Source organism: Zasmidium cellare, assembly GCF_010093935.1.
Source record: "Zasmidium cellare ATCC 36951 unplaced genomic scaffold M409scaffold_25, whole genome shotgun sequence".
In the NCBI taxonomy this organism is placed as follows: Eukaryota; Fungi; Ascomycota; class Dothideomycetes; order Mycosphaerellales; family Mycosphaerellaceae; genus Zasmidium; species Zasmidium cellare.
In genome coordinates, this window is record NW_022986969.1 from 404,051 (window position 1) to 417,687 (window position 13,637).

The 13,637-nt window shown below is 53.5% G+C and overlaps 4 protein-coding genes across 4 annotated transcripts; 3 read left to right on the top strand and 1 right to left on the bottom strand.

The window, feature by feature from the left end:
* Positions 1–142: 142 nt before the first annotated feature.
* M409DRAFT_25076 (uncharacterized protein) lies at positions 143–1,099 on the top strand (the record flags this gene model as incomplete). Its single annotated transcript, XM_033807532.1, has 1 exon — positions 143–1,099. The coding sequence occupies one exon, from the start codon at positions 143–145 to the stop codon at positions 1,097–1,099; it is 957 nt and encodes a 318-aa protein (XP_033665571.1).
* Positions 1,100–1,834: 735 nt separating this feature from the next.
* Positions 1,835–2,650, top strand: M409DRAFT_25077 (uncharacterized protein; the record flags this gene model as incomplete). Its single annotated transcript, XM_033807533.1, has 2 exons — positions 1,835–1,983; positions 2,035–2,650. 2 exons carry the CDS (start codon positions 1,835–1,837, stop codon positions 2,648–2,650), a joined length of 765 nt encoding a protein of 254 aa, XP_033665572.1.
* Positions 2,651–4,000: 1,350 nt separating this feature from the next.
* M409DRAFT_25078 (uncharacterized protein) lies at positions 4,001–7,138 on the bottom strand (the record flags this gene model as incomplete). Its single annotated transcript, XM_033807534.1, has 1 exon — positions 4,001–7,138. The coding sequence occupies one exon, from the start codon at positions 7,136–7,138 to the stop codon at positions 4,001–4,003; it is 3,138 nt and encodes a 1,045-aa protein (XP_033665573.1).
* Positions 7,139–7,499: 361 nt separating this feature from the next.
* Positions 7,500–8,728, top strand: M409DRAFT_67793 (uncharacterized protein; the record flags this gene model as incomplete). Its single annotated transcript, XM_033817551.1, has 2 exons — positions 7,500–7,662; positions 7,716–8,728. 2 exons carry the CDS (start codon positions 7,500–7,502, stop codon positions 8,726–8,728), a joined length of 1,176 nt encoding a protein of 391 aa, XP_033665574.1.
* Positions 8,729–13,637: the final 4,909 nt, after the last annotated feature.

Sequence of the window (13,637 nt, forward strand, 5' to 3'; positions counted from 1 at the left end):
CGCAGGAATGTTTGGGCTCTCTGGATTGCCCCCAGCTGCCCTCACGATTGCGCCGACTCGCTCCTAGAAGAAGCGAATGTCGTTTGCAATTTATCACCCCGAGGGTATCATTCGCTGTCGCCATCGATCTGTCGTGGAGTATATGGATCTGGCAGCAGATACAGCTGGTGCTGTCGCCCACATCGACACCAACAAAGACTTCTTTGTATACGTCAACCGCACCCCGTCGTGCGCGTCAAAGCTCGCCGCTGTGTCTTCAGATGACGGGTACGCCGAGCTGACAACCAGGAGACTGCCTCCAACTACGCTAAAGGCTATGACCCAAGTCCCCGACGGTGGAGAGGGTGTTACGGCATTTTTGGAACTCCTCATGGTCACGGTTACTACAAGTGCAAGCAGTACAGGCGACGCAAATCAGCCTGTCCCATGGATGATTGAGGAGCGCCTGCCGTACCGCCTGAACGATGGCTATCCAGAGTCCTTCACGAATGGCCATACCAGCCCATTGCTTCGAGCGGTCTGGATTGGCTTGCATCACTGGAAGATGTGGGCGGCATTTCACGAAATTAGCCAAGACGGGCTCCATGCCCTCCGCAGGAGGTTTGGAGTGTTCAGGTTCGCACTCAACTACCTTGGCGTCACGACTGTTCATTACAACAACATGACGTTGTTTCTTGCATTGCTCCGCCCCAAGACCGCAGCCACCCCATGGCAGCAGTTCGGGAAAATCATCAGAAGAATCGTTGCGAGGCGTGCTGCGGCTGGAAGCAAGCGCTTCACCTTGTGGGACATTCTCTACTTCCTGGACCTGTTCGAAATCATGCGGCCTGGCGGTCGCTCAAGCATGTTCCCGTTCCCCTCTTGGACAAGAAGCCAGCTCTCTGATTTCGGATGTACCGAGGATGAGGCCTATCAGGCAGTAGCTGTGCACCTGGCATTGGTCTATCGCAAGAAAATGCACAAGACGGCCGCAGGTCGGCTTCCATTTTGTCAGAGGATCCTCCGAGGCGCTAAACACCGTTCTATCCTGAGCGAGCATGATAAGCCTACTGCTACGATGATAGCTACTTCTGATCTCAAGGCGAAGTTTCAGCACTGAACCAAACCGATGATCGGGAACAAGGCGAAGAATGGGAAGGCTTATATCACGACCGCAACACGTCGCCGTACATACGAGAATGTATTGGCCTCGTTATGCCCCCAGGCTCGACAGTATCTCGACGATGGTGTCCATCCGCTTATGAAGACATAGGCCATCATCGACGGAGAGCATCCATACACCTATTGGAACGCCGAATTGGTCCGCTTGTTCGACGAGAAATTACGCCAGCTGGAAGATGCATTCGTACGCCTGCTCGATGGGATGGATTTTACACTTATAAGCATTTACGATGGATGATGGATGGGATCTGCAGATCGGTGGAGTAATGGCTGCGATGTATCGTGGCATCTTGGACCACCTGATAACGTAGGTTTAACTAAATTTAATGCTTCGTCTTATACTCGTTTGCAGACTTTCCTCGCCGGCTCGAGTCCTTTCAGTCTCGAGCACACCGCACCCACTTTCTTCACCTCACTACCTCGTCGAACTCGTCCCCGTCTTAGCCCCAGGCCTATGGTGAGAATGAAAGCAATGGCGGCCATGTGCCTTCTAACATGGTCGTTCTCTGGAAGTTGCTCCTGCCTTGTTGGGTTCCCCAGATTTCGCAGGCTTCTCACATGCGAATTCACTTGCTAGCGTGCTCTTAGTCATCCTTCCCGCAACTGACTATTCCTCCAGCCCGCATGACTTTCTCGTTTGACAAAGTCTCAGCACCTGCACCAGCTCGCCGATATGGCCGCCGGGACGGGCACCAAGTCGTGGGCAGAGCTGGTCAGGACACGAGAACGAGCTCGTACGCCAACGTACACCTTCCGCACCGCTGCGCGCAACAGTGGTGGCTCGATGTCACTACCTAGCACACCAGACTTGAAACCTACTGGGTACAAACTCTAGCAGGTTTTCATTATGAGGTTGACTGACATCGCTCGCAGGAATGACTACGACGAGATCATCCGCATCAAGGTCGGCACCGGCGCTAGCTCTAACTGCAAGACTTTCGACATCCACAAGGGCATCCTCAAGTTCTACTCCGGATACTTTAGAGCGGCGATCTCGAACATCGAGAATGGCCGATTTGCCGAGTCAGGCGACGGCGTGATCTGCCTCGCAGAAGACCAACCGCACACATTCGACAAGTTCAAGAGCTGGCTGTACACCCGTGACGTCGGCTCGGTGGTGGAAGAGGGAGACTGCAACGAGAGTGACTGTTCTTGGAAGATTCTCTGCCAGCTCTGGTGCTTTGGCGACCAGAGCTGGATCCTTCTGCTTCAGAACGAAGTACTTAGCACGCTTCATCGACGCATCGCGCGCAGGAATTTCACGCCGACAGTTGAGCTCGGGTACGTGTACGACAACACTGGCCCCCAGTCAGCGCTGCGCCGCTACATGATTCATGCCGTGGCTATGAAGTTCAATGAACCGAAAGAGGTGCTCGAGTACGACGACCGCTTCACCAAAGAGATCCTTCTGGACTTGGTAGCGGCGCTGCTCCCCAAACCCACGCGTATAAACTCGCTAGAGTTCTCGAGAATCGATCTCTGCGAATGACATGTTCACGAGGATGGCGTCAATTGTTCGAAGAGGGTGGAATTGCAAGCCAAAGGATAACACACACATAGATACTTGGGATTTGTCCTTCCAGAACGATGGCCACGGCCCCGTCGGAGGAGCGGGGACAGACAAGAGCATGGCGATAGCACATCGCAGACACAGTCTAGGCAGTAAGCAGCATGGAACCACGGTAGCTGAACTAGCAGGATGATGAGCTGGATTGATAATTGCTTCACGCTGCTTCGGGTCACTGAAAACGCTACATCAACCCGACCAGACTTCTATCCACAGCAAGAAGAAATCGAGCACAGACTGTTCCTTCCACAAGCAACCACCAAGCATTCTCATTTCCCTCCCGTCTCTCCTTATCGCCCATGTACAGTTCGACCACGCAATCATCGCCTCTCGTACCATGCACACCAGTTGTATGAATCGATCTTAGTTGTTCCTTCAAAGTGCCTGGAGCCTCACTCTTGCACCTTTACTCGATTTCTCGTTCACCAGGTTTGGCAAGCTTTCACCGTCGGCTCGAACCCTTTCGGTCTCAAGCACAATCCAACTACTCCATCTCGTTACCTCGTCGAGCTCGGCGTCCCCGTCTTCGGCGGCGTAGGATAAGCATGTCGTGTGGAAGTCGAAGTCGGCGTGGTGACGGTTGATTTCGGGGGACAATATGGACAAACATCCTCAGAGCTCTGTCGAATCGCCCTGTAGTCCTCGCAGAATATCACTCTCGACGCATCTTCGTTGACGTTTTTGGGGCACATGTGGGTGTGCATGGGGACGTGGTCGGTGCATGTTCGGTAGTGGGTGTACTTGTGGTAACACATGCTGTTTGGCGATCGGCTTCGAGAAGGAGTTGGGATGGCGGTGGAGTGGTATGGAATAGGTGCTGATGCTTCGCGAGTGGCGTGCAGAGTCGAGTCGAAATGAGATCTTGTAATACAGACAGCCGCCGAAGGGATCGCAAAGTGTTATGACATGAGACGCTGAGGTCGTTGCAGAATCGATGATTCGAATCGACAAGTCGTTGACAAATGAACGAGTGCGAGTGCAATGTCTCTGGCGTCTTCTTATGTTGGTGTGCCACCTCGATGTTTGGTGTTGTTGCCGCTTCGATTGCAGGTGTTTGCCGAAACGGGGGTGCCAGAATTGAACAAACACCGCTGATTGTTCAAACATCATCGTTGCAAACCGCATCTCGCAGGGGTTTCCTGCAGCCCGATGCAGGCTTATATCAACCGACATACCCAACAGCTCTTCGGCGGTGGAATCGTTTGCGTGAAATCCTCTGCCTCGGATGGGGTTGTTGACGTTTGCTGAATGTTGTAGCATCGACGTGTTTTGTCAACCATTAACCATAACAAACCCGAGCTTGATGCCCTCGTTCAACATCGGCATTCTTGGAACAGCAACAGTCCCATTCCTCACACGAGAGAGCCATACAGCATCTGCGTTCTGAGACTCAAAGGCCTCCATTACCTTGGCATCGTCAAGCATGGGGCTCATCATCTCCAGAGCCTCTTCAAATAAGTCTGCTGGAATTGTGACATGGCGCACTATTGCAGGGACTGTATGCATCAGTGATGTCCAAGTCTGTCGTGTTCCTGTATCGCTGTAGTCGGCAGGAGATGAGCGGAAGCGAGCGATGGCTTGCTTCAGATGTGAGCTCTTCGACACGGTCGACGTCGAGGTAGGTTGCTTCTTCTCCGATTGCAACGCTCTTGTGGGCATCGACGACTGAACGATATCTTTGACGATCTGTCCATGAATCTCGACGAGCCTTGGCCAAAGCTGCAGCACTCGGCTACGCATGAAGTCGCCTGCGTGTTCACAGAGCAAGGCAACAACATCGAGTGCGTTGCCAATTATGTGTGGCTCTGTGTCGTCCAGCCTGGATGTAATCTCTGGCCAAAGCGTGTTGACGAGCGGCAGAAAAGAATTCTCGTGACGAGCGATCGCCGGCATTGTCGTTTTGATCAGCACCAGGAGCGACGCTCGTAGAGTCGGTGAGGCCGAAGGCAAGAAATGCTGAGTTAACTCTGATATCTTGAGCAGTAGCTTATACGTCTTCGGTGCTGGTGGAGGCTTTTCGGGTTCATCGAGCGGTTGCGTTACCTGGTCCTCCTCACCCTCTTGATCTTCGTCACGATCGGCGTCTTCGATGGTCTTCCACGGGCGCTGTGGATGTGGTTCATTGTCGACAGGCTCAGCAGGTAGGGGCTTTTCAGAACGATCTTGCAACGAAGCAGCGAGTTCAGCAATGGAGATCGGCTGCTGGTCGATCACAGTCACACGACCCTCGTGCTTTCCATCAGTGATGCTCAACTGAGGAGCTTTGACTCCTTCCTCAGCGACCACGCTCAACACTCTGAACAGGAGCTCAACGAGGAGAGGGTAACCATGAAAGTCCGCGAGAGCTGCAAATATGCTGTCAATGGTGTCTTCCAGGTAGGGCAGCAAACTTGGGCCCGCCAACTTGACCATCATGAGCAAAACTTGAGGTGCTTGAGGACTGACGTCGAACGCATTCAACTTCAACCCCACAGCATTGGTGAGATAGTCAACATTCTCCACGATCAAGTCTTTGACGCTTCCATACCCGCAGGAGGCGGTATAAACGTTCAATACTGTGATACTGTCCTGCTGTAGCAGTTCGTCTGGTGTGGCCAGAGAGTGGAGTACTGGGTAGAGAGCGTCGATAAGCTCATGTCGAAAGTCTTTGCCGAGCACTTGGGCTCTAAGTGCGAGTGTACGAAGGGCCAGAGCCTGCAGACGGTCGTCTGGTGGGTCATCTGACGTATCACCAAGTACTTCCAAAGAAAAGGAGTACAGGTCTTCAAGTAAATGTGAATCTCCGAGAGGCGAGCGATCGCTGACAGTTAACAGCGCATCGACCTGAGGATCACGTTCCAGCGTTGCTTTCGTGATGTCGAGCAATAACCAAAAGCTGGCAATCTGCACCTCACCGGTTGACTGGCGAAGCGACCTTGCAACATCTGCAGCAAAGCTCGAAGCCGACCTTTGGCTGACTGTTATCGTGAACTGGCGTATTGCATCGATGACATCCTGTTGTCCTTTGTGCTTGACGAGAGATGACGTGAATTCCGTATTTCTGTGCTGCTGTTGGACAATCGTGAGGTCCAGCGAATGTAAAGGCGACACAGAAGCTTCGTGTTGCTCCCGTGGAACACGATCCTGAATTGTGACAACCATGCTGTCTCGAAGAATGCCACCGAGCATCCGCTCTAGTGTGCTAATATCGGCACCACTCGACTTGAGAACGTCATGGGCTGTGTTGATCTGTTGCAATCTTCGCACTTTCGCCTGGTCATCAGCTCCCTGGATTTGTGTGGGAAGAGACTGTAGCCAGTTGTATAGGGTGTTCTGCAGTAGATCAGATATTGATGGATCGCCGAAGATGAGGGACTCCAGTCTGAATTTCATTGACTCGTGTGATTCGTCTGCCGAAAGCAAGAGCACTGTTTCAAGAGCCAATCCTGCACAATCTTCTAACGTGGGCCGGCACTGCTTCAGAATGAGTAGACAAACCTGTGCCAGTGCTTCTCTCACGTCGCTTCTGCTGTGATCTTTCAGTCGAACGATGTTCGCGATTGCTGGCTTCAACTGGGTCGCCGCACTTTCGAGCCACTTTTCGTTGATGACAGACGATTGAATTCTTTTTGTTTCATTGCTGTGGTTGCTGGTGGTCATGTTGTTCGCCTTGGTATCCAGTGTATTTCGGAAGAGAAGTTGCAGAATCTCGAGCGACCCAAATAGGACAACGTGATTCCGTCGTTGCTTCGACTGTGTCGTTAAAACCTTCGTGAGCTTTGACACAATACCTGGCAGAAATGCAGCTTGCACTTCACGGGTCGCAACATGTTGAACGAGTGATCTCAGCGCATTCGTAGCAGCGACCTGCGCCTCTACCGACCCTCCTTCGATCAAGGCATCGAGTATGACACTGATGGTCTGCCCGAGTTGTGGGAAGTTCTCCTCGGAGTTGAGAGAGCCCCTCGCATTCTCTGCAGAGCCCAATACTGTAAACGTGTGGAAAAGACACCACAAAGCGCTTGCCTGAAGCTCAGGCGTCGACTCTGACGAAGCGATGCCCTTCGGATTCTTCTCCGCCATCAGGGTACACAGAATAACGATCTGTGCTGCAAGTTGAGGCTGTATGCGTGACTTCCACCCTTGGTCGATGAGAATCGCTAAGCATTGAAATGTCAACTCCATGCATCGCACCGAGACTCGCTGGCTCGCCTTGAGCACGTAAGAGAGAGGGACGAAGACATATTCGGCGATCTTCTCGTCGAGCGCGTTTGGCTTGGAAGTGATGGAAGAGAGAGCATGCTTGAGATCCTCCAGTCGTTGCGTCAGAACATTGATATTGGCCTTTGGTCCGTTGACTTCGAGGGCGGATTGGTGGAGAGCGACGCATAGAGGCTTCAGTCTCGGGAATATCTGGTTTTTATTCTCCATTAGCGGATCGAAAGAGTTTGGCGGAGAGTGAAGCGCATCTCATCCCATTCAGATTCGTCTTCTGGTCGTTGGGTGAGTTGATGCATTCAGACAGCAAACTTCCAAGCCGTGATGTGAAGTTGGGTCGTCGGGAAAAGCTCGGCCGAGAGCTTTGAGCCTATTCCTCTACCTCCAACCGCATCGTCACTGTCCGCCGTCTACCACACCACCACGACGACTCATTCAGAGATACACCCTCACTTACATGACCGACACGATCGCTACACACCAACCATTCATTAGCCATCATGGCGCCCAACGGAGCCGTCGGTCGCAAGGGTGCGCCTTGAATTTCCTCCACTTACCACGTCGCCATGCTGACATGCGCACAGCGCCTAAGCCCATCAAATCCGAAGATAGCATCTCGCTAGAAAACCTGTTCGACGACCTCCAAGATGACCCCACCTCAGAGCTTCACGAAGATGTCAAAAAGAAGCTGCCTCAGGTCAAGAATCCAGGTAACTGGAACTCAGATGTCATGGGTGGTAGGCTACACCTGGCTATCCTGTCGCCTATCGCATACTGACAACATCTACAGGTCTCAAGCCGAAAGATCCTAATGCGCGAGCGACTCCTCCTATCAACAAGATCCCTTCCACCATAGCCAAGGCCTTCCCAAATGGCAAGCCGATGTCCGATAAGCCAGACGTTCTCAAATGTAACCACTGCAAGCGCGCCGTGTCCAGACATACTATGCCAAAGCACATCGAGGGGTGCCTGAACAAAAAGCAGGAGAAGCAGCGCAAGAAGAAGGAAGCCAAGGATGCGCGTGATGCGGCGGCCAGAAAGGACAAGGCTGGCGACAGTGAGGAAGAGGATAACGACGGCGCGAAGAAGACTGCTACCAAGACTGGCTTAACTGCCAGCAAAAAGAGAAAGGCTGCAGACGAGGGCGAGGAAGGTGCGCCCACCAAGAAAAAGAAGAAGAAGGATGAAGCAAAGGCAAAAGCTCCCAGACCTAAGGCGCCTGTCGATGTCGAGAAGCAATGTGGTGTTGAACTTCCACAAGGCGGCCAATGCGCTCGCAGTTTGACTTGCAAGAGCCACAGCATGGGAGCGAAGCGTGCAGTGCCTGGTCGAAGCGCGCCATATGACAAGCTGCTGCTCGAGTATCAACGCAAGAACCAGGCCAAATTGCAGAAAGCAGCATTCGACGCAAACGCCCCCAACCCAGACGATGACAACTTACCAACTGGACCCGTTGACAGCGAAGAAGAAAAGGATGCCGTGGTTTCAGCTATTGCACGATGCTGGGGCGGCAAGCCGCTTTACGAGAACACACCTGTTCCTCTCCGCCGCAAGTACGAGCAGAATCGTCTGCGAGGCATGATGCAGTCTGCATTTGGAAGTCGCGGTGGAGGCGGTTTCTTTGGTTCTGGTGGTGGTGGAGGCTTCTTTGGCTCAACAGCTACGACAGCACAGGCTCCCACTGTGGATGCGGATGGAATGGTGCATGCCAGGCGAGGAAGCGTGGTCCCAGGTGCAAGGAGCATGATGGCTTCCGCTATGCCGACTGCAAGTCGTAAGCCCAGCGTCGCATCTGGTGCTTAGGAAGAAGCCAAGGGACCACCGTCTTCACCCTAGCTGTCGGACGGGTCGCGCAGACTGCTTCCTGGAAGGCACACATGGGCCTTGACCAGAAGGACCAGAGGGATCGGCTCTGGTGAGACGCGTGTTTGACAAGTGCTGCGAGCACTCTGGAGTTTTGGATGATGGTTTTGGAAGATACCCCTATCGTTTTGGATGCGACGACTTCACGAATACCAGGTATTAGCTCAGTAGTACACAGAAGTAATGCCTAAATCTTGGCTCTTGCTTGGCCTCATTCACCAGACCCAGCTTCATCAGGATGATCCTGTTTCGACTGACAGCGCAGGCGCAGGACCCTCGAGCGAACGTTCATGCACACGCAGGGCATCCTGGACGAGCCGATGTGGAGGTGGCAAGGTGGCAATGTTGAAGCCATCCGTCTGCCGTCGTTCCCCTTGCATGGACGGCATACGATGGCTGTTTCGCTCGCTAAAGATGCGAACGCAGGAACCACTGTTGCAATGCCAACCTCTCAAGACGAGCAGTGCTCGAGCCGAATTCCCACAGCGAGACACGATGGCTGGCTTGCTCGCAGGGACGGATACAGCATTGTGACCGGCCCACAAGACTGCAGAACTGCTCGAGCGGTAGCCCCTTCGCTTCGCACTGCAGGACAACCTTGCAGCAGATCATGACGACCTGGTTCACACGGCACGTAGTGAACGCCATTGAGCCATGTGGCATGCCGCCTCGCGTAGATGTTTGCGTTCTGGAGTATGTCGTCGCGGGTTGGAGTCAAGGGTCAAGTTGAAGGCCCTCAGCCATGTGCGCGTGGCGAGCCGTTGATTACACTGGCGCGCATCGAGGATGAGGATTGTGTTTGAAAAGACCCTCATCCCGTAATCTTGAAGACGTTGGATGATGACTTCTTACCTGAGCGAGAGTGAGGCATTTTGATACAGGATCATGAAGCGGTTTCATCGCTCTAACCGACCTGCCATTTCAGTCGTTACACCCGCCCGCTCTCTCGCAAGACTTGCCGGTCGTTTTTCGTACGCCGTGAACAAACCGAGCCCGACGACCTGGTTGAAAGTTGCCGATAGCGGCTGCAAACGAGCTTCCAGTACCAAGGCCACCTCGAAGCGGTAGACACGTCCGGCAGAGCTTTGGACGAGGTGCGTTCCATGGCTCGTTTGAAGACATGTTTCGGAAGTTTCCACTCTGACTCTTCACATGTCTTTTTTGTTTCAAGGACGCGTCTGCAGTCGAGTGCAGTCAGAAAATGCAGTTGTGTGAGAGGTGAAGTTGGTGCTTGAGTGAGAACAAACTCTCCGCCGGCGTGCCACCGCGTTGATCGCAACCATTTAGGAAGAACTTTCATGGAGAAATCCCACCACTCAGCCGGGGACTGTGGTGGTGTTGAACCAAAGACTGTGGTCATTGATGAGCGTCATGAGCTTTTGGCACCGCGAGAGAGAACGGAAATGCCGTGTTGTCGATCACAGTTCCCTCGATATGTTGAATGATGATGGACAACTGGGATCCGTGGTGGTTTCTGCATGCGTTGCCTCCTTCCTCATTGGGAAGTCCGTGGTAGGGCGCCGAACGACGGCTTCGTGGCCTTATTCATCTTAACTACTGTCAGGGCTTGACGCGGTTGGTACAGCCAGTGGTCATGAGGAACGTATCACTAGACCTGTACAATGTAGAGGCGGCTCATGCGTTTAGGGTTGGATGTAGGATATCGACACCCTCGTCGTCTTGACGGCATCGGAAACACCTGAAGCCGACCAGCGTTGCAGGACATGCATGAGATTGTTCCAGAAAGCCACATGGCGTAATTGGCGATGCGCCATCTCCACGTGCGGGCGGAGTCTTCGATTAGGACTGTCGGTATGTAAGCAGTAAATGACCAAGGGATGTAGGAGTGCCGCGAGAGACGAATGTGCAAGGTCAGCATTGCCAGGGCATACGATAAAGTCAGTAGGCGAGCTTGCAGTTTCTGGGCATCGCAAGAAGGATTACAGCGGAACGGAAGCCAAGGCTCTGCTCACATGCTCGAGGCGAAGGTCGTAGAATCCTTTCTCATGCCAAGGTGGAAAGTGCAGAATCCTAATGTCGTCAATCCCACGTGTTCTCGTCTGTTTGCGCAATCCTTTTTTTTCTTATCCCACAATGGCTCGATGTCCGGGGGTTGAGGTTGTGGTTGTTCGGTTCTTATGATGCCCAATGGAGAGAGGTTACATCGCTTTGTTCATGTGGCATGGTAGGGCACTTTCAGAACTTCAAGCTGGCCGTCTGACGTTGCGTGCATTTTACCCGCTTGAGAAAGAGGACCCGCCGTTGTTTGAGCCGCGAAAAGTCGAGGGCCAAGTGAAGCAGATCCAACCCCCACTGCTCTCCAGACTGCCCTTCGTGCGGGAATTTTGTCGTGAGAGGACACCGTGGAAGCCACAAAGAAGGGAGGCGTGCTGCTAACGCAAGGGTAGCGTCAGTACCGTCTGAACCCGTATGCGGCATGACATGTGTGTGATGTTTGGTCAGGAAGCACGCCGCCGCCGCCACACGCCACGCCGTGAACTGGATATTCTTCGCTGTATTGTGTTCCTGGGCATGTCGGCTTGGTCGCTCTTATAATCATCATCAAGAGGTTGGTGTGAAATGAATGATGACTTGGTGGTCAAGGTGTGTTGGCATGTATGCGAGGCACCACGCGTGGAAGACGGTGGCGGGCGCAACTTGCACTGACTCGACGCCTGCCCGACCCGTGCCGAGAAGTCTGCCGTTGCGCTCGAAATAGCAGACATTTTCTCCAATCCATCAAATCTTCTTGTCCGGCCCATACAGAAAGGAGACGAGCATCGCCGTCGGAGTCCAGACCGGATCTTGAAACTCGACCGTTGTCCTCGCGCGATGCAAAACAGGTTCTGAAGACTCCAGCAAGACCCGGCCGTCCTGTCCACGCCAAAGGATTGCATGTGGAAATAAAAGCCCCTCGACTATGGCGACAACGGCTCCTTCGTATGAAGTTGACGATGATGTCTCGGAAGAAATGAGACATACGATTACGTCTTCACTGCCAGGCACGGAGATCGCGGATCTCCAATACATGCCCATGCCTAATCACTGAATGGCCGACGTGCGAAGAGACCAGAAGACACGCTGGTGCCCTACCCAAGAGTTTCTTCCTCGGAAAGCAATAGACTTCTTCTGCGTTGCACTACCGTCTGAAACACGGCATGCAATGGTCTTGCGGCAGGATCCAGCGAGGATGAGAGAAGAAGCATGGTAAGTTCGCGGGCCGGCTGGCATGGCGACAACTCTGATGAGCTTATGTGAGGCTATGGTCTTCCTTTATCCCACGTTGTTGATAGTGAGGTCTGCAGAGGTTGTTGAACGATGACAGGAGCCACCAAGCTTGAAGGCGCTGTCTCCAGCTACGGGGCTTCGCTTGACCACGTGTGTTGGCAGAACTGTCGTGCAAGGATCGCTGCGCCCTTCTGGTCCGGCAAGCAAGATGCTGGCTCGTTCATGCAACAGTAAATTGACGTTCCTGCGTCGACGCACTTGTCGTCCCAACGCCGTGCATATGGGACTCGCAATGCCCGACAGTGGGACTGCAGCTATCATCAATGTGATACAAACAGGTCACAACGAACCTGGAACGTCTTGCTCGGCATTGCCATCCATCAACAACGATCATAACTGACTGTTGCGCGCATGCCACCTGTACGGAGCTGCAACTAACAACTTTACCTTCAGGCCGACAGTCCCGGCGAAGGCTGGCGTAGCGATGGCGACGGCATGCGAGAAAAGGTGAAGACTGTTGAAGTCTCGCTCGCGTGGGGTGCACCATGTCGCAGCATGGCAAGTAGGTGCTACGGTGGATAAGCTACGGCCAAAGCTTTTTAGGAAGCTGATAAGTATGAGACTGAGAAGCTCGCTCCTTGAGCTGGCGGTGCCGTCCGATGGTTTGATAGCTCGACGAGCTCGAGCACGTCGTTGCTCTCATCATGATGATCAGAGGTTGCCAACACATCTCCCGTTGCAGGACTGGTGGAAGTCTGTTGAACGAGGCACCGCGGTCGTCATGACACCTTCTGAATGAGCACTGAGCAACGTAGCATCCTTCCTGCTGTCTCTTGCTCATAGCCGGTGTATGTGTATTCGCGGCACTCTAAGCCGTACCCGGACAAGAGATTAATATGGGCGCGCCATGGATCTGCAGGTGCGAACGAGCGGCCTGCGGAAGCGATATTGTAAAGTTGATTGCCTTGCACGCAGGCGACATGGAGTCAGCGTTCGGAGCTGCTCGTGCCTCGTTTCCATCATCATCAGCGAGTGTTGCAGGAGGCGTCGGGAGGTCTGCAGACTGCAGCAGCTTCGCACATGGACGGCTGCGTGAGCAAGGGGGAATCTGCCGGACCGGTAGACTTGTGTATGCAATCATGCAGGCCACACGCGCTGCTGCGAAGGTTGAAGATGTATCTCTCCGAGATCGCCTGATGATGCTGCGAGAGAGCGGTGTCTTCGAGGACGTTGTTTTGAGGACGATGGCGATGACGACTCTGCGACAATCCTCACAAACCCCTTTTCTCAATGTTGCTGATTCGAGTCTCTGTGCCGGTATCATTAAATAATGCCACGATCCTCTAGGAGCGCCATGTGGATGCCAGTCGGCTAGCGGACCAGAAGCGTTCTCACGCCTCCACACCTGATCTGACCCACGGCTAAGGAATGGAAAACGCCACGGACAAGGTTTGCAGACATTGACCACTCAAACAGCACGGCGGCCATGTTCCTGCGCTGTACTTTGTAACAGCGCTCGCAAAACGAGACGTAACTCGCCTCGGCAGTGGCCAGCAGTACCGTCCGAACCGTCTGCGCCGCCGCACTCGACGAGCTGTTGGACCGGCTCGCAGGAGCCACG